Source organism: Haemorhous mexicanus, chromosome 20, assembly GCF_027477595.1.
Source record: "Haemorhous mexicanus isolate bHaeMex1 chromosome 20, bHaeMex1.pri, whole genome shotgun sequence".
Lineage (NCBI taxonomy): Eukaryota > Metazoa > Chordata > Aves > Passeriformes > Fringillidae > Haemorhous > Haemorhous mexicanus.
In genome coordinates this window covers 640,380-665,463 of record NC_082360.1, presented here as the reverse complement: position 1 = coordinate 665,463, position 25,084 = coordinate 640,380, and the positions used below count along the sequence as shown (strand labels likewise).

Below are 25,084 nucleotides of genomic sequence, written 5' to 3'. Positions count from 1 at the left end.
TTGAACACCGTCCCACCTGCCCCAGGTGAGGGTTGAACACCGTCCCACCTGCCCCAGGTGAGGGTTGAACACCGTCCCACCTGCCCCAGGTGAGGGTTGAACACCGTCCCACCTGCCCCAGTGAGGGTTGAACACCGTCCCACCTGCCCCAGGTGAGGGTTGAACACTGTCCCACCTGCCCCAGGTGAGGGTTGAACACCGTCCCACCTGCCCCAGGTGAGGGTTCAATGCTGTCCCACCTGCCCCAGGTGAGGGTTGAACACCGTCCCACCTGCCCCAGGTGAGGGTTGAACACCGTCCCACCTGCCCCAGGTGAGGGCTGAACACCGTCCCACCTGTCCCAGGTGCGGGTTGAACACCGTCCCACCTGTCCCAGGTGAGAGTTAGACACCATCCCACCTGCCCCAGGAGAGGGTTGAACGCCGTCCCACCTGTCCCAGGTGAGGGTTGAACACTGTCCCACCTGCCCCAGGTGAGGGTTCAATGCTGTCCCACCTGCCCCAGGTGAGGGTTGAACACTGTCCCACCTGCCCCAGGTGCGGGTTGAACACCGTCCCACCTGTCCCAGGTCTCAGGCTCGGGGCTGGCTGCTGTCCCTCCCGAGGAGGGGTGGGTGCTGCCCTGGCTGTTCGAGGGCGCCCGGGGGGTGAAGCCTGCTGGCCTTGGCCACTGCTGGATGGGTGTCCCTGTCCTTGGGCTGTCCCCCCTTTGGAGACCTCCTGCCTTCCTAGCCCTGGCTGGCACGGGGGTGCTGTGGCTGTGCCCCCCAGGTGGGGCTCACTCCCACCTGTCACATTTGTGGCTTCCAGCCCCGCCTGCCCCTGGCCTGAGAGCAGTGGGGACAGAAGCGTCCCTGCCATCATCTGTCCCCGTGGCGCTGCAGCCAGCAGTGCTGGGAGCAATCTGAAGGGTTTGGGCAACCAAGCCAGGGACTGAAAAGGCTCCTGAGTTCCCAGCAGGGCCTCCACAATGGCAGGAAGCAACTTCTAAAGCTTCCTTTGGATACACAGGGCCTTGGGGGAAAGATTTACTTGCTTGTTTATGCTGGAAGTTAATCTGTTTAGTGGGCTTGGCATTAGAGCTCACAAAAAGCCCTCAGAAATGGTCACGCTGCTCGTTTGTAGGGTTTGTCTCTCACTTACTTTGTGTCACAGCCGGAGGAGTGAAGCAGAGCCAGAGCCAATTGAAATCTCAGTGTAAACTTGTTTTTCCAAATAGCCAGAAGGAGTTGGGATCGGCTCCTGCACATCAGGGAGCTGCAAGGGAAGGCAGTGGGGCAGGGGTTGGGGTCCCCTCTGGGAGGGACCCCTGTGCCACCTGGGATGGCCCCTGGCCCTGTTCAGGCTGGGAGATGTTTATTCTATAGAAAAACCCACCAGACCCAACGCTGCCCCTCCCCTGAGCCAGGGGGGCAGAGTAAGGGCCACAGGACATTTGTGGGGGACAGGAGGGGTTTGGGGAGGCAGGGGCAGGCTCAGGGGAGCCCAGGACGGTGAAGAGCAGCTCTCCTGGTGTGTGGGCACTGCTGTTTCCCTGCGTTCTGAAGGTGACAGTGCCACCCACACGTGACCTTGCACAGGGCAAAGGGATTTTCCCAGGGATGGCCAGAGAAGGGCCCTGTGTGGGGCAGCTGCTGTGGGGATGTGGGACACGGGGCTGTGCTGGGACCCTTCTGGTCCAAACCCTTCCTTGGGGCACCTTCAGGGGCTCATGGGAGGAGCTCAGTGCCAGCTCTGTGTGCCCACGGAGCCCAGGTGTCCCAAGGCTTTTGGGAGGGTCTCCTGCTGAGCCTGGACACACCTGGGTTTTACCAGCTCTGCCCTGTGAGTGGGCACAGACCCCCTCCCAGCAGGGATGTGTCCTTGTGTCAGTCCCTGGGGGGGTCGGGAGGGGTCACTGGCCACTGCTGAGCCCTTCAGTTCCTCCTCAGCAGGGCCAGCTCGGGCTAATGCTGCACTTTGGGAATCACTTTGGGAATTTCCCCTCTCTGAATGATGCACTTGCTGAATGTTTTATTTTTCCCCCTGTGACACACAGGAACTCCTGTGCTGAGCTTCCACCTCGCCTAGAGAGGAGCCCTGGGGTTCCATCCCACCCTGCTGGGGACAGCCAGCTCCTGCCAGGCTGTGACCTCAGCAGGCTGTCCCCAGCCTCAGTCCTCCTGGGCTCTCACCTGGAGCCAGAACTGCCTGTGAGGCTGGGTGAACTTCAGCCTCCCCTGCGGTGACAATGACTGGTAGAGGCTAAAATTAACTCTTGCATCATGTGGCCAGGGGTTTTCAGAATTGCTGCCAGGAACAAGAGCATTTCCTCTCTGAAAACCGAGCTATAAAGCTGGGCAGCTCTTACTCACACCAGATCTGTGTCATTTCTGTTGGCCTTGGGGTTTTTCAGGAGGAAAACAGAGCTGGCTGAGCTTTGCCAAACTCCCAGAGCCCAGTGAGTGGGTGGGGGCGGTGATGGCCTGGGTGGCCTCTCCACCCCCAGCCCAGGCTGGCTGTTGGAGGCAATGACTCCTGTTCCTGGACAGACCCAGAGTCCCCACGCAGCTCCACAGCAGAGCAGAGAGGTGATGAGGCGCTCCCAAGTCACTGCAGGGTTTATTGGTTTCCCTCTTGCTTGGACTCCATCTTTTTCAGGCTCAGGATGATAATCCTGGAGTTCCTGGTGCTGTAAGGAGCAGGACACCAGGAGTGCTGTGCCTCGTGGGCTGTTGGCTGGGCAGAGATTCACAAGGATTTCAGCTGGAGAGGGTCCCTGCCAACCCCAGCCACGAGCAAACTCTCAGGGAGCGCCTGCCCAGCCACAGCCAGCTCTGGACAGCTTCATTCAGTGTGTCCCCGTGGAGATCAATGTTCTGAGGGGCAGCAATGGCACTTTCCTTCTTTAGCTGGTGCTGAGCGTGGACTTCCATCCCCCAGCGGTTTCCCCCTGTGAGCAGCTGGGCTCTGGGGAGTTTTTGGAGGGGAACGGGGTTTTCCTGCTGAACGCACTCCTCTGCCAGCCCCGAGGACTCGGTCCCTCTGAGAAAGTCCATTTCCCCCCTTGTTCAGGGGGATGGGAGCCCCTAGCCGTGGCAGATCTTGTGTGCTGCTCCCCCAGTAGCTCCCAGCGAGGTGTGAATTCTGGGCGTTGTTCTCTGCCCCTGTGGCACTCGGGATGCTCTCCCTGCTAATTAATGCGCTGTAATTGCCGTGCTCACCGAGAGTCCCTCTGAGAACACCTCGGGGGCCTCTCTGGGGATGAGCAAGGGAGGAACTGTCAAGAGTGGATGTGCTGAGGCCTGAGCCACTTCTGGTGTGCTGGAGAAAGCTTCTGCTAAAGGGCCTTAACCCCCGGGGAAGGGATGCAGGAGACCTTTCCCTCTGAAAAGGGATGGAGTTTCCATGGTGGCAGCAGAAATCCAGGCTTTGGTGGCTGCAGGGACAGGAGGGATGGCTGAGTCCCCTCCAGACTGGAGAGCAGAGCCCCCGTGCTGAGCAAAGGGGGGCTCTGGTGATGGATGGTGGGAAGAGCCTTCCCTCCAGATCTGGCAGCAGCTGCTGAGGATGGAGCTGCTCCTTCAGTCCAGGTGGGCACACACAGGGGGGCAGGGAGGGAGGAGGGGCTCTCTTGGCTCTGCTGCTGCTGCCTGGGGGGAGCTGACCCCTCAAACGAGGGGGGAAGGCCCAGGACTGCCCAGCTTGCCCAGCTTGCCCAGCTGGGCCATCCTTTAGGGGAGCCCAGAGTCCTTGCTTGGCCCTGGAGCTGCTTTCCTGTTCCTCCCTGCCCAGCCCTCCGTGCCCACGTGTCCTGCTGGGGTACCTGGTGAGTGCTGGGGCAGCCTGGTGGTTTCTGCCCAGATCTCTTGTGTGTGGGCTTTATTTCAGGGGCAGCCTGGTGGTTTCTGCCCAGATCTCTTGTGTGTGGGCTTTATTTCAGGGGCAGCCTGGTGGTTTCTGCCCAGATCTCTTGTGTGTGGGCTTTATTTCAGTGTTTTCTTGCCCTCAACTGTTGATGTTCCTGGAACTGCTTGCCCCAAAGCAGGGCCCTGTGCAGTGCCAGCAGCGTGGCCAGAGCTGCCCCTCGGATGTGGCAGGAGCCTGAAATCCTCTCCAGGGTAGGAAAGGGTGCCACAACTTCCCCCCGGCCCCGGGCACTTCTCCTTTTGGGCAGCACACGGAAGGTGGGGTAAGAAGATCTCTGAAATTGCAGAAGTGTGGGTTGCTCTTGGAAATGGCTGGGGAGGGGGATCTGGGTGGGGATGGATTTGGGATCCAGCTCCTGGCCCGGGGCTTCCCCCTCAGCTGGGGAGTGTTGGAATGGCAGGAGAGCAGAGCGTGGGGGCTGCAGGCTCTGCAGGCTCCGGGGAGTTCCCTTCTCCTGTTTTTCCACCCTTGGGAAGCACCATCCCATGTCTCTGCTGGCCCGTGGCTTGTTTGGGATCTCGTGCAGTGCTGCTGGTTTCCACAGGAGTATTCCCACCTTGGGATGATTCTCTGGCCGGCTCAGCCCTCAGCCAGGCTGAGCTCTGCCCCTGGGGATGCTCTTGGCCGCTCCGCTGAGGCTGCCGGGCTTTTGGCTGGAATTTTCTTTGACCTCATTTGGTTACCGAGCCCTACGTGCTCAGCACAGGGCAAAACATCCCAGGGAAAGGAGCTTATGCAAAAACACCCGGAGCCAGAGCATTTCCAGAGACACAAAGGACTTTCCAAGGTCACACCACAGATTCTGAGCCTGGGAACAACTCCCCAGGGCAGCTGAGGGGGGAGAGGAGGAGCTGGACCTGTGGGGGAGAGCAGCAGCAGTTTGGGACATGCTGTGGATGACTGGGGGGGGTCACCTTGTCCTGGTGGGCTCCGGGGTCCCACAGCAGCCCTTCCCTGAGCCTGGTCTGGGCTGGAGCTCTGGGGGCCTGGGGGAAGGGAGAAGGAGTGTCTCCAGTGAGGGGAGCAGCCCCAGCCCCCAGCTCTGCCCCTGCCCCGAGCCCCCAGCCCTGCCTCGAGCCCCCAGCCCTGCCCCCAGCCCTGCCCCGAGCCCCCAGCCCTGCCCCGAGCCCCCAGCCCTGCCCCGAGCCCCCAGCCCTGCCCCAGCACCCAGCCCTGCCCCGAGCCCCCAGCCCTGCCCCGAGCCCCCAGCCCTGCCCCGAGCCCCCAGCCCTGCCCCGAGCCCCCAGCCCTGCCCCAGCCCCCAGCCCTGCCCCGAGCCCCCAGCCCTGCCCCGAGCCCCCAGCCCTGCCCCAAGCCCCCAGCCCTGCCCGAGCCCCCAGCCCTGCTCCGAGCCCCCAGCCCTGCTCCGAGCCCCCAGCCCTGTCCGAGCCCCCAGCCCTGCCCCAAGCCCCCAGCCCTGCCCGAGCCCCCAGCCCTGCCCCCAGCCCCCAGCCCTGCCCCAGCCCCCAGCCCTGCCCTGCCCCAGCCAGGTGTTCTCCAGCTGCTCAGAGATGCTGGGAGGAGCTGCAGGGAAAGCTGGGAGTGTGTGAGGAGAGGAGGTGCCACCACAGGGAAGTGTCTGTGAGGGCTGGCAGCGGGCACGGGCAGAGTGGGGCTGTCCTGAGGGGCACTAGGGCTGCTGCAGCCCCTCTGTGCTCTGCCCACATCTCCAGGGGTGGCCCTGGCTCCTTGGGTGAGTTTCCTTTGCTCTCAGCTCTTCTCAGCCCTTTCTCCTGCCAGGGGCACAGTGGAGCAGCAGATCCATGGCTGGGGCCAGAGCCACGAGGACATCTTGGGATGGGATGGGATGGGATGGGATGAAGGATCAGGGTCAGGAGCAGTAAGGGACAAATGCTGGATCCCTGTGATGCAGATTTAACCCCAAATCTCTTGGTCCTGCCTGGGCCCCTCAGGGCTGAGTCCTTCTCTGCCAGGTGATGCCTTGTTCTAGGGGTGAGGAGCTCTTCCAGCTTGGGGGTGTCCTAAAGCCCCTGTTTCAAAGAGTTTGTTGGGATTTTCCCTCCCCCAGCTCCATCTGTAACGCCGTGCTTGGGACCAGCCCTTTGAAGCCTTAATTGCAATTATGAATCTTCCTCTGTTCCCAGGTCTCCCCTAATTGGCTTCCTGTGCGAACTTCAGAGCTGGTGAGAGCAGGGCTGAGTTCTGTGAGGGGGCTGCTGGTTAGTGAGGGGGCTGCTGGGTTAGTGAGGGGCTGCTGGGTTAGTGAGGGGCTGCTGGGTTAGTGAGGGGGCTGCTGGTTAGTGAGGGGGCTGCTGGGTTAGTGAGGGGGCTGCTGGGTTAGTGAGGGGGCTGCTGGGTTAGTGAGGGGCTGCTGGTTAGTGAGGGGCTGCTGGTTAGTGAGGGGGGCTGCTGGTTAGTGAGGGGGCTGCTGGTTAGTGAGGGGCTGCTGGGTTAGTGAGGGGCTGCTGGTTAGTGAGGGGGGCTGCTGGTTAGTGAGGGGGCTGCTGGTTAGTGAGGGGCTGCTGGGTTAGTGAGGGGCTGCTGGTTAGTGAGGGGCTGCTGGGTTAGTGAGGGGCTGCTGGTTAGTGAGGGGGCTGCTGGTTAGTGAGGGGGCTGCTGGGTTAGTGAGGGGCTGCTGGGTTAGTGAGGGGCTGCTGGTTAGTGAGGGGCTGCTGGGTTAGTGAGGGGGCTGCTGGTTAGTGAGGGGGCTGCTGGTTAGTGAGGGGGCTGCTGGGTTAGTGAGGGGCTGCTGGTTAGTGAGGGGCTGCTGGTTAGTGAGGGGGGCTGCTGGTTAGTGAGGGGGCTGCTGGTTAGTGAGGGGCTGCTGGGTTAGTGAGGGGCTGCTGGTTAGTGAGGGGCTGCTGGGTTAGTGAGGGGGCTGCTGGTTAGTGAGGGGCTGCTGGGTTAGTGAGGGGCTGCTGGATTAGTGAGGGGCTGCTGGTTTGTGAGGGGCTGCTGGTTAGTGAGGGGGCTGCTGGGTTAGTGAGGGGCTGCTGGGTTAGTGAGGGGCTGCTGGTTAGTGAGGGGGCTGCTGGTTAGTGAGGGGGCTGCTGGGTTAGTGAGGGGGCTGCTGGGTTAGTGAGGGGCTGCTGGGTTAGTGAGGGGCTGCTGGGTTAGTGAGGGGGCTGCTGGGTTAGTGAGGGGCTGCTGGGTTAGTGAGGGGCTGCTGGGTTAGTGAGGGGCTGCTGGTTCATGAGGGGGCTGCTGGTTTGTGGGGGAGCTCCTGGCTGGGGCTCTGAGCCCCACTCAGGGCAGGCCCTGCCCGCTGCTGTGCCCTCACAAGGGTGGCATTATGGCCAACCTAAGCTGATTTACATGCTTGCATTTGCAAAGTGCTAATCTAGAGGGATGTTTTTTCTTTCCCCCTCCTCTCCTTTTCTTTTCAGCCCCCTCTAATCTCCTGCTCTCCCTGCCAGGTTCCCAGCTCCTTTGGCTGGAATGGGCCCCAGCTAAATCCTTTATCTGTCTGTTTGGCAGCCCCGGGTGCAGTAGTTAGCAAACGAGTGACACTTTTCCTGGCTCATTAATTAGATTTACTGAGCTGAGTGCTTGCTGCAGCAGCAGGGCTCTGGACAAGGCAGTTCTGTATTTTGTTTCTGAGAAATTTGGGATTTGAAAAAAGAAAACAACAAACCAGTTCCAGGGCAGTTCTGGTCCCAGTGGTCAAATCCACAGCTCCCCTGCTTGCAGCGCTGCTGGGAACACGTGGTGTCCTCGTGTGCAGCTTTATTTCTGCAATTTGCTGCTGCATGGGCAGTTTTGGCTGTGTGTCATTGTTTTGCTGCTCAGAGAGTTTGAGGATGGGTGGCTGGGTGCCCGTGGCAGGATGTCTTGGTTTAGGCAAGTGGTTCTTGCGGGTTAGAAACAACCTCGGTGAAGAATTAGGATGTTTTATGACAAAAATGCTTTTTTGGCACATCCTGCTCGGCCAGGTTTGCCTGCCAGGTTTATAAGTGGGATTGGGAAGGTTACAGTAGGGGATGAAAGTGAGAAGATGTAAGAAAGTTCTGGATCACCTTTACCTTTGCAGCTGAGGGACTGTGCTGAGCAGGAGCCTCAGCCGCTCCTGTGGAGGGGAAACTGAGGCACAGAGAGGTCTCACCCAACTCTGGGCTTTGATCATGGACTTGCGGGTCCCTCTGGGAGCACTGGACAGCAGCAGCTCGTGTTGCATTCCTTTAGGGGTGAGCAGCCTGGGAGGTGACGAGTGCTGGGTCCTTGTCCCCCCTGCCAGGCGCTGGGACGCCCGGGGAGCCTGGGGGATGCTCCCGGTGCTGCCGAGTCACAGACGGAGCTGGGGCAGGGAAAACCCCACCCACTCTTTGAAACACGGAGCTTTAGCATGCCCCCCAAGCTGGGAGGGCTCCTCACCCCCAGAACACCGCGGGCAGGTCACTGATTTCAGTTTTGGGTGTTTGTGCCAAGGAGCGAAGTGCCCGGCGCGGGAGGAGCTCCAACGCTGCCCCGGGTGTGCTGACAGAGCTGCCGCGGCTCTGGAAGGAGCTTTGGGGGCACAGAGCTGGGGAGGAGAGCAGAAACACCGGCGAGGTGTCTCGGAGCTGTCACCGAGAGCACTTTTCTCTTCTCGCCCGTGGGAGCTGCCCTCCAGAGCAGCAGCGAGCGTTCACCCAGCGCGGAGCCACCGCCGGGACAGCGAATTGCCGCTAATTGGCTGCCCTAATAGCGCGGGGGCCAGGCCGGCTAATTAGCCGTGTCTTTACACCTCCCGTGTCAATTTGGGGGGTGCGGGACATTCCCGAGGCAGCCGGGACCCCCGTCAGTCCGGTGTCCTTTGGTCCCCGCCGGGGGCGAGCCGGGAGCTGCAGCCGGGAGCCACCAGCCTGGTCTCTGGTGAAATAACCCCGCAGCTACCTTGGGTCGGCGTTTTGAAGTTAAAAAGCGCAGAAATAAGGCGAGGTCTCCCCGGAGGTGAGTGAGAAGGGGAATGAACTGCTGCCAGCCCGGCAGTGCTGAGCTGGGAGGTCGGGATGTGCCCTGAGCCCCCTCTGGGGTGGCCGTGATCTCCCTCGGCTCAGCCTGGGCTGCTTCTATTTTAAAAGAATTAAATGTGTCAAAAAGCTCATCCAGGCACCTCACAGAACCAGTCCCCAGTGCCCAGGTGAGACCCGAGCTGTGAGTGCTGTGGTTAAAACGGAGAGGGTGGAAAAGCTGAGACAAGCACGGGATCGTTCTGGTGATGGATTTCACGGCAGCTCGGAGGGGGAATGCTCGGGGTTTAAGGTGCCCTCGGATCCCAGAATCGCAGGGTGGGCCAGGCTGGAAGGGATCCCAGGGGCTCATCTCCAGCAGGGCCAGAGCTCAGGGCCCAGGGCTGTGTCCAGGCACCTCTGGAATATCCCAGGCAGGAGGCTCCAGCCCCTCTCTGGTCTCTGCCTCCTGTGCAGAGCAGTTGCTGAGGTTCCCCACTCTGGGCCAGGTGTTTCACCTGCCCTCACACGGGGTTAAAGCCTGTCCCTGGTCCCAGGGAGCACGAGTGTTTCCACTGGGAGTGGAACTGAGTGACTGGGAGCTCTGGAGACACAGGAGCAGTTGGAGCTCTAGGTTTGGGATGTCTCAGGGATGCTGCAGGAGGGCAAAGCAGCACAGGACTCCTTGGGGGCAGCTGAAACACCTGGGTCCTGCTGCTCCCAGGGAGGCCTGGCCTGCTGGGGGCTTGCTCTTTGCCATGTGAATCTAAACTGGTGTGTGGAGCAAAACGTCTCTGCTGATCAGGAGTGAGAAGTTTCATTTTTTCTGGCTGAATTTTTGCTTTTTGAATCACAGGCTGATGAGGGCAAACACTGTTTTGAAATGATGATTTGCAAGGTTTTGTTCTGACTCCCTGAGACTCTCCACATCTCTCCTTGTGCACCCTCTGGGCTGATTGATTTTTTTGACATCCTCTCCATTCACTGAGGAATTCCCTCACCTCAGGACAATTCCTTGGATTATTTTGTTCTTTTTGTGGAGTCTCTTGCAGCCCTGGTTTTGCTCCTCCTGTGGTTCAGTTTGCAGCTTTGGTTGCACACCCTTAGCTCAATCCTAAATTTGGGGTCAGCATCTCTGTTATCACCAGGGCTGTTCCTGTGCAGGGACGTGGCAGAGGTGCCCCCTTGGCAGCTGGTTTGTGATGCTGGGAGCCCCCACGGCCTTGTTTCACCCTGGGAGTGTTGTGACTCCTGCTCCTGATGCTCCAGCAGCCTCTCTGAGCCTTTATCACCTGGAGCACTGCACATCCCAGAGCCAGGGCAGCTGAGGTGGGCAGCGCTGGGACCCTGCTCCCGATAGTTTGGATTTTTTCCTTTCTTTCAGTGGAGCCTTTATCTCCAAATCTCCCAAACAAAGGCGGTTGCACTTTGGAGCCGTTGTTGTTTGTTTGCACCTCTCGGGTTTATTTTTCCGGCCTTCACAGATCCTTCACCTCCCGAGCCCAGCCTTAAGCTGCGGCTGCACACGCAGGCAATCCTGGGGCTGGGATTTGGGAAATCCCATTGAATAACCCCTTCGCAGCGACACCCAGGGCTGGGTTGGAGGGCTTTGAGCAGGGCTGACTCGTCTTAGGCTGTTGTGAGCCCCCTGTGGGTTTCCTGCTCTGATCCCGGGCTGTGCCGGGAGGGGCCGGCGATGAAACCGCGGGCGCTGAGCGGGCACAGCGCTGCCGCTGCGGGCTCGGGGCTGAGCCTGAGCCCCTCCTCTCCTCCCTGCAGGGCAGGGTCAGCCCTGCCCTGCCGGGGATCCGCGGCTCGCTGGCTGCCGTCGCTCGGGGTTCCGCGATGCTGGGCGCTGCTGCTGGCACGGGGGGAGCGGGCAGCCAGCCCTGGGTGTCAAACCGGCGCTGCTGTGGCCCTGTCGTGTCACGTTCTGTAAGTGCTGTTTGACACTCGGAGCGCTCCGAAACTGCTTTGCACGTTAGGTGCTTTCCCTGGCCGGCGGTGGGAGCCCATCCTGCAGCCCAGCTCTCAGAGAGTGCCAGAGCAGGCGCCGATCTCTGGCTCTGGGGCAGCTCTGGGGCAGCTCTGGGGCAGCTCTGGGGCAGCTCTGGGGCAGCTCTGCAGGTGGGGCTCTGCGAGAGCTCCCCAGTTCTCACATTTCTGGTGTGATTGAGGCACTGCAGTTCGGAAAGGCTGCCCGGGTAGGGCTTGCTCCTGTTCTTTCTCCTAAAGGAGCTGCCAGGCCGGGGTCTCTCCTCTTCCCAGAGCACCATTTCCCACTCCTAACTCAGGAGTTCGTTTCCTCCTGTGAGCAGTGGGATGTCCCGTGTCGTTCCTGCCCCTCAGCACCGTTATCCTGCAGGCACAGGCGCTCTTGCTATTCCAGAAGTAGATTTTCTTCTTGGGCCAGGAGTTTTATTTGTGTTTTGAGATGAAATCACTGCCTCAGGCGCTCTTTGGGAGGGATTCTCTGTGTTCCTCCTCTGCTGCCTCTTCCCCCGTTGGCTCAGGGAGCGGGGACTCGCTGGAGTGAGGGTTCACAGCCCAGGGAGGGGATGTCCCTCACGGTCCCTGCCCTGTGTCCTCACCCTCAGTGCCACAGCAGCCTCTGCCCCGGCCCTGTTTGAGCCGGGCTTTGGCTGGCACAGCCTCCTCTGCAGGCGCCCTGGGAGGATGTTTGTCAAACCAGCTGCCTCCCTGGTACCCTGCCTTGCTGTGGTTTGAGCGAGCATCTTATCAGCCTCATCTGCTGCTCTGTGCAGAGCTCTCGCTCGCTGACAAACACCGAGGTGAAGTTTTTCTTGAAAATCGCAGCTTTCTCCCCGCACTGCCCCGTGCCCCACAAAGGCTTCCTCCAGCTGCTCCCGCCCTCGCTCCGCCTTTCTATCTTTGGCTCCTCTGCGAGGTGGAGGGGAGGCAGTAAAATCTTGTCAGCAAACAGCTGAAACCCAAGATTTTCTTCTGTAATCTAAGAAAAACAGTTTCACTGGAGGAACAGGTACCAGGCACATGCTGCTGCACTGCCAGGCCCAGCTTGGTGTCCGGGGCCCAGCTCCGTGTCCAGCCCTTCCTCTGCAGTGAGGATCTCCAAAGCTCCTGTCCTGCCCCCCCAGGATCAGCTGGAGGAGGCAGAGAGCTGAGGTGGAGCTCTGAGGAGCTGGTGATCCTCCCTTCTGAGGATCTCACCTGGAAAACAGCTCTGGGTAGGATCTCTTTGCTTTGAACCACGTGAAGTGATTTTCCATCTGCTGCAGCATCAGCCCAAGCTCCTGCTTCCTTCAGCCCCATCGCGCTTCTTGTTCTGGTTCCCCCGGTGCCCAAAGCCCCCCGGGTGCGGAGCCACGTCCTGGCACCAACCCAGGCGAGGCATCCGTGTCCCTGCACCCACTGCCACTGTCCCCAGACCTGGGCAGTGCGTTCAGAGCTGCTCCCGCGGGCCAAGAGCTTTGTTTTTCCTCTCCTGTTTCCTGCTCAAGGTGCTCAGCCCCAGAACAATCGGGGCAGGAAAGGGCGTTGTCCTGGCCCCAGGGTACCCGCGGGTTTCCAGGTGCCGGTGGAGCTGCGGGATCCCCTCTGGAAGGTCCTTGGCAGGTCCTTGACTGGTCCTTTCTGTCCCCGGGAGATGTCGCTGGGATTGGCCGCGGGAGGGGAGGTCTCGGCTCTCTCGTGTCTGCCTGGCCCCGCTCTCTCCTGGCTTTTGGAGCCTTTCCTGCCCTGGTGGTGGAGCCCCCAGGCTCGGGGGTTGCTCTGATGGGGGCTGAGAGGTGTCCTGCAGGGGGTCTGATCCTCTCCACTGCTTCATTTTGGCTCTTTGAGCTCTCCCCTCTGGTCCTGGGCTCCAGCACTGCAGAGGGAGCTCAGAGGAGTCCCCCGGGCGTTGGACGTGGGGCTCGGGTGGACCTCAAGCCAAGAGAAGGGATTTTCCTTGCTCTGTGCCCTGTCCCAGCCCTGCACAGCTGCTGGTGTCCCTTGGCTGCTGAGGAACCTTCTGCTCCTGGGCGTGGAGCAGATCCTGAGCCGCAGCAGAGCCCTGGAAGGGAAAGGTCCCAGGCCATGGAGGCAAGTGGGGAAGCCCAGTGGGTCTCAGCTGAGTGGAAAGTCCTTGTCAGGGAGCTGTGATGCCCCAAGGCTTTCCCGTGACCTCTGGTGGCTTCACAGCTCAGCAGCAAAAGATGGTTTTGGTTGATAATTCTTTTTCATATGGTTTCAAGACTGTTTTTTTTTTCTTTTTACAAACTTTTTGCCTCAAGCAGGACAAGGGAAAATCTAAAACCAGTGGGTCAGCAGGTTCCCACTTCCCACCAAAGGGTAAATGTTTACTAGGTTGGTGTTAATTAACAGCAATATTTAATTTGTCTGTTCAGCTTTGTGTCCCACAGAGATGAAGGAAGCCTCTTAACTAAGGAATCCTGGATGGAAACTCCCCAAGGGTCTGGCACCCATGCAAGGACAGCTTCACAGATAATCTTAGGATGCTTCCCAAGCTGAGCTTTGGTGTGCTGGGTCTCCTCTCCCTCACCTTAATCAGTGGTTTCTAAGAAAATCATTATTTAGAAATTTATGATAACAATTAATACTAAAGAATTTTCAAAATAAACCATTTATAAGAATTAGTCATTATAAATTGGCCTTTTGGATGCTCACACCTTCAGAGGGGATGGGTTTAACCTTGCCCTGAGCCCTGACGCTGGGAATTGTTGGGTGTCTGTTGAAAATGGGGCAAAACCTTGAGGCAGGTGGGTTTCTCGGAGGACCTGGGGCTCTTAAACCCAGCTGCTGTCCCTGCTGTGTGGAGAGGGCTGGGCCATCACCGCGGTGGTGCCAGTGGAGCTGCTCAACACCCTCACAAAAAGCAAAGCGTTTTCCAAACGCTTGACCTCAGCTCTTGTTTCTCTTGGTGTTCTCAAGATGCTTAACAGGGCTCCTGAAAGTCAGACTGCGTTCTCCAGAGCTGTCCCCTGCCATCGTGCTCAGCGTGGGTGCCAGGGAGGGGACAGCAGGAAAGGCTGTGCTCCCTTGTGGTGGACGAAGCGAGGCCTTTCCCACGGGAAATGCTTCCATAAGCACTGCCCTGGGAGAGGAGGTTCAGGCTCCTGTGTGGTCCATGGCACAGCAGGAAAAAGCCGCCCCGAGAGCGGTTCTGTGGTTTGAAAGTGACAGCAATACCTCGGGGGTGTTTGATTTCACGGTCCCTCCCTCTGCGTGCCAAGACGCGCGGGAAGGGATGCTGGGGCTGCTGAGGAGCCCGTTCCCCCCAGGACTGAGCTTGCTTTTGAGCTGGCTGTTGCAAGGGTGCCTGTGAGTCACCCTGGGCTCTTGCTCGCTGCCTTTCTCCTGCAGCAGCCTGCCCGAGGTGCCGGGCTCCATTTCCGCGCTCCCCGCGGCACCGCGGCGCTCCTGGCACCGGGCACAGGTGAAGGTTCTGCTGCAGGCCCAGTTCAGGCTCTGGCACTGAGGAGGAGCCCAGGGGCCCCCCTGGGGTGAGGGGAGGAGGGCACTGGGCAGGTCAGTGGTGCTCGGGTGTTTGCTCTCACCTCCGGGAGCTGCTGGTGGCTTCTCTCTGGGGCAGGGGCAGGGCTGGAGGTGGCTCCCTGCGCTCCCAGGGAGCTCCAGCAGCCAGGCTCAGCTTTCCTGAGCCCTTCCAGGGGGCTGCTGGCAATGGAGGCTGGGTGGAGGGGACCCTGCTGGGGACACGGGGCAGGGAGGCTCTGGAGCCTCTGCCAGGTTACAGCAGCTCCGGGGTGGGGCTGTGGTGGGCACGGCCACTGCTGGGTGCTGGCCCCAAATGCTGGCCAAATGGGCAGAGAACAGAGTGTTTTAGGATCTCTGGGACTGACATGGCTGTGTGGCGTGGGTGCTGTCCAGGCTGAAAGCAAGGGCTGCCTTGCAGGTGGTTTTGTAGCACTGGCAGCTTTTATTTCTTCTTGCTCGATTATTTTTGTGCTTTTTTGTTGCTTCTAAACAAGAGGCAAAGAATGTGTGGGATGGAGCCATCTCTGTGCCTTGGGAGAGGTGGACACCTGCCCCAGGGTCCCTCTGGGCTGCAGGGGAGGAGGGAATGGCCACCTGGGCACCTCTGATTGCTCAGGTCAGGAATGTCCCCGTTCCTGTTCCCGGTGTCCCAGACATGGATGTGGATTGGCTGGGATAAACCCTTCCTGGGCAGCACAGGCTCTGCCAGCCAAGGCTCAGGTGGCAGCCTGGGCCCTGGAGCAGAGTTGGGATGTGGCAGGGCTGCAGGCACAATTCCACCATGTCCTCGTGTGCTGGGCTCACATCCCCTCGGTGTTTTCCACCGTTGCCCCGAGGGCACGTGGACCTTTCCTTCAGGGTGGCAGTGTGGCAGCACGGGGACAGTTCTGCAGCCTTCCCTGCCCCTTGGGGTGGGCTTGTGACCATGGCCAGTGAACACTGGAGCCATCAAGGGCAACCCTTTATTAACTCTCCTCCTTTTTCCCCCTCAATTCAGGAGATGAGTTAAAATGCAGCACACCACGTGCACGGAGGACAGGATCCACCACGCGCTGGAACGGTGCCTGCACGGGCTGGGCAGGGACGCTGTGGCCAGCAGATGGGCTGGTAGGTGACCTTTACCCATGGCCTTCTCTCTCTGGGCTCCCCTGGGCCCCTGCTGGGGTGTCTCACCCAGGACTCTGGGTTGGAGGGAGCTGCTGGTGCTGTCCCTGCTGGGTGTCTCACCCAGGACTCTCTGGGTCAGAGGGAGCTGCTGGTGCTGTCCCTGCTGGGTGTCTCACCCAGGACTCTCTGGATCAGAGGGAGCTGCTGGTGCTGTCCCTGCTGGGTGTCTCACCCAGGACTCTCTTGAGTCACAGGGAGCTGCTGGTGCTGTCCCTCCTGGGTGTCTCACCCAGGACTCTCTTGAGTCACAGGGAGCTGCTGGTGCTGTCTGTGCTGGGGTGTCTCACCCAGGACTCTCTGGGTCAGAGGGAGCTGCAGGTGCTGTCCCTGCTGGGTGTCTCACCCAGGACTCTCTGGGTCAGAGGGAGCTGCTGGTGCTGTCCCTGCTGGGGTGTCTCACCCAGGACTCTCTGGGTTACAGGGAGCTGCTGGTGCTGTCCCTGCTGGGTGTCTCACCCAGGACTCTCTGGGTTACAGGGAGCTGCTGGTGCTGTCCCTGCTGGGTGTCTCACCCTGGGCTCTCTGGGTCAGAGGGAGCTGCTGGTGCTGTCTGTGCTGGGTGTCTCACCCTGGGCTCTCTGGGTCAGAGGGAGCTGCTGGTGCTGTCCCTGCTGGGGTGTCTCACCCAGGACTCTCTGGGTCAGAGGGAGCTGCTGGTGCTGTCCCTGCTGGGTGTCTCACCCAGGACTCTCTGGGTCAGAGGGAGCTGCTGGTGCTGCTGGGGCCCTTCCCCTTCCAGTGGTCAATCAGAGGTGGCATCCAGGCTGGCCAGTGCTCCCAGGCATTTTGCTGGAGCAGGAGGGTGTTCCAGGGCCCCGAACAGGTCACAGCCTCAGCAGGGCAGTGGTGTGGGGTGCCAGCAGTCCCTGAGTGAGCTGGGCAGAGGAGAGGGCTTTGTTCAGCCCAGGAATGCTCCTCTGTGCAATCAGCTGCCCCCGAGGCAGGGCTGTGACCCATTGTCACACACAGCATGGGGATTTTGTTATCAGCCCAGCCCTGGCTCAGACACCGTGGTGGCCATAAAGAGCTGAGCCTTGGTCAGGGGGCTGTGAAGGGATTGGGCTGGCGTGGTGAGGGCAGAGCAGCAACGAGCAGAAAGAATTTCTGCATGTCATTCTGACCTTTCTGCCTCGTAGCTGTCTGTGAGCTGTGATTAAATCACTGCCAAACCCTCTTGTGGATGAAATCACAGATTCTGATTCCTTCTTGTCTGTGCAGCTCTTTCAACACTTTCTGCTTTTCTTTTCCCCAACAAGACCAGCAAAGAGATGCAGACAGGATCCTCCTACCTGCTCCCAGAGGAATCCCTTCGCCACCCCTCACAGCCACTGGAGCCCTGCCCCTTCCAGCTGTGACATCACCTGGGGGCTCAGTTGGGGCAGTCCTGCCCAAGATTCCCGTGTCCTTTTCTTCTCCCTGCTCTGGGAGGCAGGCCCTGAAGTGTGACCCACATTGCTGGTTCCTGGAAGTGTGGCCTCGTGCTTGGCACAGTGACAGAGCATGGCCAGAGCAGCCCTGTGCCCCCAGAGCGGGTCAGGGTGTGCCCCCAGAGCAGTCCTGTGCCCCCAGAGCAGCCCTGTGCCCCCAGAGTGGGCCAGGGTGTGCCCCCAGAGCAGTCCTGTGCCCCCAAGGTGGGTCAGTTTGTGCCCCCAGAGCAGCCCTGTGCCCCCAGAGCGGGTCAGTTTGTGCCCCCAAAGCAGCCCTGTGCCCCCAGGGCGGGTCAGTTTGTGCCCCCAGGGCAGTCCTGTGCCCCCAGAGCAGTCCTGTGCCCCCAGGGCAGTCCTGTGCCCCCAGAGCAGGCCAGGGTGTGCCCCCAGAGCAGTCCTGTGCCCCCAGAGCAGCCCTGTGCCCCCAGAGCAGCCCTGTGCCCCCAGAGTGGGTCAGGGTGTGCCCCCAGAGCAGTCCTGTGCCCCCAGAGCAGCCTGTGACCCCAGGGTGGGCCAGCCTGTGCCCAGAGCCCACCTCTGCTGTAATTACCATCCATCAGTCCCCGTGTCCCTCACAGCTCCAACCCCAGCCCCTCAGTGCTGCTCCTTGGCCTGGGGGGGCTTTAAACCACGGCTCCATCGTTTGTGCAGCTCGTTAGCAAAGATTGATTGTGCAGGGCAGGGGCTGGGGCTGGGGGCTGTGCTGGGGGCAGCTGTGCTGAGCCCCCGTGAGCCCCCCCCCCAGTGATGTCCCCTGGCTCCCAGGCCCCTTCCTGTGGCTCTCCTGGCCTTTGCAGAAGGAGCTGACGTTCCTGGGAGAATTTTGGGCGTTTTGCACCTCAGAAATCTCCCTCCCATCATTCCTGCTCTGCCAGGAGTCTGCAGCGTGCCCTGGGTGGGTGTTGGTGCCTTTGCTGTGCCCCAGCCCTGGTGCTGCTGCTGGGGACCCCCAGAGCCCTCCCGAGGGGCTGCCCCTCCTTGTCCCTGCTGTCCCATCCCAGCCTGCAGGGCTGCGAGGGGCTTGGTCTGCGGGGGCAGGAAGGGTTCAGGGAAAGCAGGGAGCAGCACCTTCAGCCCAGGGCTGTCCCCTGCTGCCTTCCAGAGCCAGAGCAGAGATGCTGTCACATCCTTCCCCGAGCTACAAATGACAGTTTCATTCTTGCTGTCCTGTCCAGGCTGTTGTTTGTGGCAGGGTTGATCCTCACAAGTCGGTGAATCCTTTCCTCTTGCTCTTGGCTGAGCTGCAGCCTTCACCTTCCTCATTTTTCACTTCTGTTTCCCAGTTCCTTTGCTTTCCCCTCCTTTTTTACCCTTTCCATGCACCAAAATAACACACACCACGTCACAGCTTTTTGGGCTGAGATCTTGCTGAATGTTGTTAATCATTTAAAGCCTTATTTTTCTGTGCTAACTTTCACACAAGGTTGCTCCAGAGAGGGTGAGTAATCCTTTCCAGCACGTTGCTCCCCCTGAGTAAGGGATGAGGAGCTGAGGGCTGTGAAGCCAGCGAGGAGGAGTTGTGAGGGTTTGGCCATCCCAGATTTGCAGCCTGGATGAGCCCGTGGTGGATGCAAACAGAAGATCTTTCTGCAGAAATTATTGCAGAAACCAAATCAAAGTGACTTGTCTGTGGCTCATAAAAATCCCTGTTAGAAAAGTGCTTGGGAGGAAGACCTTTTCCTGGTGGAGGAACGCCTTCAGGGCTGGCCTTGCTTTGTGCTGCAGGAGAGACACCATGGTCAGAGTAGAGTGTGAAGAGCAAGGAAAATGTTTCATTGCTTGCTGGTGAGCAGAAAAAAAAGTAAAATTGGTGTTTGGTGAATGAGAGCCCTGGGCTTGGCCTGGGGACCTGGCAGATTTTACCCTTTGGGCTGATTTCTCCTGGTTTGTGCGGGGTTTTCCTGTGGAAATGTCTGCCCAGGCTGGGTGGCAGTGCCAGGAGGTGCCCTGTGCTGGACATCCACGTCCACCTCCCGTGTCTCAGCAGCTGCAGGCTGGCTTGCTGCCCTCCCAAGGGGTGCTGTGGCTGTGCCAGTCCTTGGGCACCTCCCTGACCCAGCTGCCCCGAGCTGGCCCTTCCTTGGGGCAGTCCCCAGGAGAAACCACCTCCCTCTGGCAAGGAGATGGTGCCAGTGGCTCTGGGGGAGGAGGAAATGGAGCCTTCTGCTTTCCACCCACCCCGTGGGTGTCACTTCTGACGGCACCAGGGGCCCGTGCCCAGCACCGTGGGTGAGGGCAGCTCAGGGGGTGCCGTTTCTGCTTCAGTGCTTCTGGATTTCCGACCTGCCCGGTGCCCACTCTGAGGGGAAACGCCACCCCCGAGGCCAGGAAGGAGCTGCTCGGGAGGCGGAGGAGGAAGAGGGCATCTGGGGCACTTCTCAGAAAAGAAATGGCAAAGCCTCATCCTTCCGAGGCCGCCCACGGCGCTGCCATGCACTGTGCCCGCTCTGGGCACTGCCGTGTGCTGTGCCCACTCTGGGCACTGCCGTGTGCCGTGCCCGCTCTGGGCACTGCCGTGTGCTGTGCCCACTCTGGGCACTGCCGTGTGCCGTGCCCGCTCTGGGCACTGCCGTGTGCTGTGCCTGCCGTGTGCCGTGCCCGCTCTGGGCACTGCTGTGTGCCTCTTGGCACTGCCGTGTGCTGTGCCCGCTCTGGGCACTGCCGTGTGCCGTGCCTGCCGTGTGCTGTGCCCGCTCTGGGCACTGCTGTGTGCCTCTTGGCATTGCCAGGTGCCGTGCCAACTCTCGGCACTGCTGTGTGCCTCTTGGCATTGCCGTGTTCTGTGCCCACTCTCAGCAGTGCTGTGTGCCTCTTGGCATTGCCAGGTGCTGTGCCCGCTCTGGGCACTGCTGTGTGCCTCTTGGCATTGCCAGGTGCTGTGCCCGCTCTCAGCACTGCCGTGCCCGCTCTTGGCATTGCCAGGTGCCGTGCCCGCTCTGGGCACTGCCGTGTGCCGTGCCCGCTCTCAGCACTGCTGTGTGCCTCTTGGCACTGCCGTGTGCCGTGCCCGCTCTCAGCACTGCTGTGTGCCTCTTGGCATTGCCGTGTGCCGTGCCCGCTCTCAGCACTGCTGTGTGCCTCTTGGCATTGCCGTGTGCCGTGCCCGCTCTCAGCACTGCTGTGTGCCTCTTGGCACTGCCAGGTGCCGTGCCCGCTCTCAGCACTGCTGTGTGCCTCTTGGCACTGCCAGGTGCCGTGCCCGCTCTCGGCACCTTTGGTGCTGCTGAGGGCCAAAGCCAAGCCCAGGCTCCCCGGGCAGCCCCTGCCCAGCCGCTGCTGCTGCTCGGGGGCTGTGCTGGGCTCTGCTCCCCAGGCAGAATCCCCTGGGCTCCGCAGAGGCTTTGCCCTCCCAGGAGGAGGCTTTGCTTTGGGTCACGGTCATGCTGGGCTTAGTCCTGTCACACTCTGTGGGGTGCTGGGATAAGCCCAGCTTAGTCCTGCCTTTGTCCCAGCCCCAGCAGGGGACAGGGTGTGCCCTGGGCTGCCTGTGCTGCTGGCTGGGGTCGGGAGTGACCACGGGGCCGGGAGTGACCGTGGCTCTGGGAGTGACAACAGGGCCATCAATGACAATGGTTCTGTGAGTGACCACAGAGCCATGAGTGACCGTGGCCATGAGTGACCATGGCTCTGGGAGTGACCATGGGGCCAGGAGTGACTGTGGAGCCATGAGTGACTGTGCCTCTGTCCCCACAGCTGGGCTGTGCTGTGACCATGGCTCTGGGAGTGACCAAGGGGCTGAGAGTGAACACGGGCCATGAGTGACCATGGCTCAGTGAGTGACAATGGGGCCATGAGTGACCATGGCTCAGTGAGTGACAATGGGGCCATGAGTGACCATGGCTCTGTGAGTGACCATGGCTCTGTGAGTGACCATGGCTCTGTGAGTGACCACAGGGCCAGGAGTGACCCTGGGGCCAGGCGTGACCATGGCTCTGTCCCCACAGCCGGGCTGTGCCTGAACTGCTGGAGCCTGCAGGAGCTGGTGAGCCGGGACGCTGATAACTACCTCATCCTGGTGGAGAAGATCCTGGGCAAGACCAAGGAGGTGAGTGGGGGCTGGCGGGGGAGCTGAGCCTCTGAGGCACCGGCAGCGCCGTGCCTTGCTCAGGATGGGCTTTGGCAAATCTGGCTGGGGATTGGGGTCCTTAGACATTGCTGGGGGTTGGGTGGGGCTGGGTCAGCCGGTCCAGAGCTCTGGTGGCACCAGTGCTGTGTGCCCCACGAGGAAGAGCCCATCCCCATTGTTGGGGCAGCCCTGCAGGTCCCAGGGATGGGCTTTGATCCCTCCAAGCCCTGCTTGGCTCTGTGCAGCTCCTCCAGCCTCCCCCAGCCCTTCCCTGGCCGTGTCCAGAGCATCTGGAACGTTTCCTGTTGCTCCTGGTGGGGGCCTCGCTGTGGCTGTGCCAGGTGTGCTGTGGGGCCCTGGGGGCCACGGGCAGGATCTGCACTGCACCTGGCAGGTGCCACTGGGGTCACAGCGAGGGGACAATGGGATGGACCATGGTGTGCCAGGGGAGCTCCAGGCACCGCTGGGTGTGGCAGGGAACGGGGATGTGTTCCAGTGCCCTAAATCCCCAGGATTCCTGTGAGGGGTAAATGCTGCCGTCCCTTGTGTGGGCAAGAGGCCTGAGAGCAGCCCGGGTTATTCAAGGTTCTGCTCTTTTAGTGGCTGGAACTGCTCTGCCTGCAGAGGGGTCTGGTACAGGAGGGCTTAGGCGAGGCTTGATTGCACTGTGGGCTGTGCAAGTGTCTCCTTGAGCCCTCAGGGAGAGAGTCCTGCTGGCTGTTCCCCGGAGTGAAGGCTGGGATTCCACCCGCCCCGGGATTGATTCCACCCGCCCCGGGATTGATTCCACCCGCCCCCGGGACTGATTCCACCCGCCCCCGGGATTGATTCCACCCACCCCGGGATTGATTCCACCCGCCCCCGGGATTGATTCCACCCGCCCCGGGATTGATTCCACCCGCCCCGGGGATTGATTCCACCCACCCCCGGGATTGATTCCACCCGCCCTGGGATTGATTCCACCCCCCAGATTGATTCCACCCCCTGGATTCCACCCCCGGATTCCACCGCCCTGCCCAGCTCCCCAGGCTGCCGGCAGTGCCTGGGCTGTCTGCTCTGAGCCACCTCCATGGAATTTCAGGCACCAGGAGCCCCAGAGGGTTGGGTGCCTGGCCAGGAGAAGACAGCAGGAGGCTCTGCCTGTCCCACTCTGGTTCCTGGGGCTTTGGGGGCGGTTTTCCCTCAGGGTTGAGGGAATCTCCCGGGTGTGGTGATGGGATGGCGGGGCTGGAGTCTCCCGGCACCTGCAGGGATATTTTGGGCGGTGCTCGCAGCCAGCAGCTCATCCCTGTGCCCTCGGGCTGTTCCCACAGGTGCAGGAGAGGTGTGACTACGACCTGGTGACGCCCCTGGCCCTGCTCTTCTACTCGGCTGTGCTCTATGTAAGTGCTGAGGCTGCTGCACCCATCCCAAATTCAGGCTGTGGCTTTGGCTGGAACTTCCCAGCCTGCTCTCATCAGTTCATCCCAAAAAGAAAGGTTCTGTACGAATCCAGAGGGATCGGGATCGAGCAACCATTGCACAAGCTGAGAGACAAAGAAAATGAGCTTCAGGGGTTTGGAAGCTGTTTTTTTAAGGCTGGGCTAATCAGAAAGGGAGATGGACAATAAAGGGGAATTCTTTTCTTTACCCTTTATAGCTGGGCAAAACACACGGGCAACGTGAATGAAAAGGAGCAGAGCCTTCCCAGGAAATACTTTTTTTTATGATTATTATTCGCAGCACAATGCATCATTATCCCAAGGAAGTCATTGCTGCCAGGTCCTGCACAAGCACAGCCTGTGTGGAATTCATCTGTGCGGCTTGTGGGGCTTAAAAAGGAATTTATATTTAGGCTTGGGCACGTGAGCCCCGCTTGGGGAGCTTGGGAAGGAGCTCCCTGGAGCTGTGCCCGGCGGATCCTCAGGAGGAGATGGGGTGGCACAGGGGCACCCCCTGCTTTGCTTCTCCTCCTGCTGCTGCCAGCCCAAACCCTGGAGCTCCACGCAGCACTCGGGCTCTCTCTCCCCTCACCCCTGTCCCTGTCCCCGCAGGCTCCTCACTTCCCCCCCGGCTCTGAGCTGCTGCTGAGAGCTGCCAGTGTCTACCACGGCTTCCTGACGTGGCCCGTGCCCTACTGCGACACCTCCCGGGAGCTGCTCACCTTCATCAGCAACGAGCTCAAGGCGCCAGGTGAGCGCCCCGCCCCGCCCTGCCCCGCCCAGGGCTCTGCCAGCACCGAACCCGGCACCAAACCCAGCCCTGCCCTGGGACCAAACCCAGCCCTGCCCTGGCACCAAACCCAGCCCTGCCAGCACTGAACCCAGCACCAAATCCAGCCCTGCCCTGGCACCAAACCCGCCCTGGCTGCTCCAAACCCGGCACCAACCCCAGCCCTGCCCCAGCCCCAAACCCAGCCCTGCCCCAGCCCCAAACCTGGCACCAACCCAGCCCTGGCAGCACCAAACTCAGCACCAAACCCAGCCCCGGCAGCCCTGAATCCAGCCCTGAACACAGCACCAAATTCAGCACCAAATCCAGCTCCAAACCCGGCACCAAACCCAGCCCTACCCCAGGCCCAAACCCAGCCCTGCCCCAGCCCCAAACCTGGCACCCAACCCAGCCCTGGCAGCACCAAACTCAGCACCAAACCCAGCCCTGGCAGCTCCGAACCCAGGCCTGAATGCAGCACCAAATTCAGCACCAAATCCAGCTCCAAACCTGGCACCAGCCCCAGCCCTGCCCCAGGGTTTGTCCCCTGCTGCTCCTGTCTCTCTCCCCCTTGCCTCCCACGCCTGGGAGCACACTCTCCACCCCAAGGCTCAGCTTTTCCAGGGGTCAGGACCCTGCTCCCCTCCTTCAGGACGGTGCTCCCGGGTGGTCCAGCACTAGGTGGGCCCGGGTTCCTCTGGAGGAGCAGGGCAGGCTGCTGGTTTTGGTGGGTCCCTTGTGTGCAAGGAGCATGCCAGGCTCCCCCAGCTGTGCGTCAGAGGCAATTAGCCACACGGTTAATGATTTCCTGGCTGGGTTTCAGTCTGGAGGGTCCTTTCCCCCCAGAGCACGTGCTGGCTGCTCCCCCAGCCTGCCCTTTGTGTGAGGGACAGGGGGGACAGCAGCGGGGCCATTCGTGGCCATCGGGGTGGCTGGAGCCTCCGAGCCCGCTCTTCCATGGAGATTTGCTCAGGGCTGAGGCACTCCCTGGATTGTTCTTTCCTGCCCAGACACCCCTTGTGACCCAGCTCTGGGCACAGGCACGGGCAGCACCAGTGCTCCTCTTAATTAAGGGCTCCTTGAGGATGTCCTGGGGTTCCCAGTGGAGCAGCTCTTCCAATTATTTCTCAAAGCCTTTTTGCCTGATCTCCCTGCCTTTTGGGGGCTTTTGAAGAGCTCTTATCACACAGAGCACATTGCAGCCCGTGTTTAATCCTGGGCAGGCTTTGGGAGGCCTGGGAGGGGGTGTGCCTGTGGCTGGGGCTGTTCCCCACCCCCTCAAACTGGGAAGGGGCGCTGGGGAGCCCTGGGGGATGGGAAATGCGAGGTCTCAGTCAGGGCAGCAGTTCCTGTGAGATGGGAACTCGGGGATGGGATGAAAGGAGGATCCAAAGGAACAAAACGATGGAAAAATCCCAACCTGATCTCTGGACTGGCTGCTTTACCCCCAGCACAACTGGCCGTGGCCACCAGGCAGGGTCTGGCTGTGTCCAGCCTCGTCTCAGAGCTGCAGGGGCATGGGGACACTCGTGGGGCCGTGCCCTGCTCAGGGCTGAGCTTTCCCCACCTCTGGAGAGCTCTGGTGCCAGGTGGGGTTGCTGCCCCCGTTCCTGTGCCACCCCCAGTGCCCCAGGCCGTGAGTGGGGACCTTGCCCCAAAGCTTTCCCCTCCCAGCAGAGCAGGCTTGCTCCCCTGCCAGAGGTGCTGTGTGACGGGGCTGCCTGCTGCCGTGGGAGTCCTCAGTGAGGGTGTGTCCCCTGCTGCTCAGCTGCCAGGACCTTCCAGCCTGTTCCAGCCTTGCTTCACATCCCCCTGGCCCGCTGGGGGCCGAGGCCAAAGCTCTTTATTGCCGTGAGGGCAAAGATTACCAGAGGATGAGCTGCTGTCAATATTTGCCAGGAGCTCAGCAGCTTTGATCTGCAGCCGGGGGCTGATGGCCCTGCAGGAGGGTCAGTGCTGGGT

The 25,084-nt window shown here is 60.7% G+C and overlaps 1 protein-coding gene across 6 annotated transcripts in view; it reads left to right on the top strand.

Annotated features, from left to right (window-relative positions):
* Positions 1 to 25,084, top strand: part of PIK3R5 (phosphoinositide-3-kinase regulatory subunit 5) — a 44,168-nt gene that overhangs the window by 5,656 nt on the left and 13,428 nt on the right. For 5 of the 6 annotated variants that reach the window (XM_059864690.1, XM_059864689.1, XM_059864684.1 and 2 more), the window contains exons 2-5: positions 15,270 to 15,379; positions 20,811 to 20,911; positions 22,246 to 22,314; positions 22,966 to 23,104. In XM_059864690.1, coding sequence (XP_059720673.1) covers positions 15,283 to 15,379; positions 20,811 to 20,911; positions 22,246 to 22,314; positions 22,966 to 23,104 — 406 coding nt within the window. In that variant the 5' untranslated portion in view covers positions 15,270 to 15,282. Of the gene's footprint in view, positions 1 to 5,494; positions 5,602 to 15,269; positions 15,380 to 20,810; positions 20,912 to 22,245; positions 22,315 to 22,965; positions 23,105 to 25,084 lie in introns of those variants that run through there. The other variant, XM_059864686.1, reaches the window with a different exon arrangement.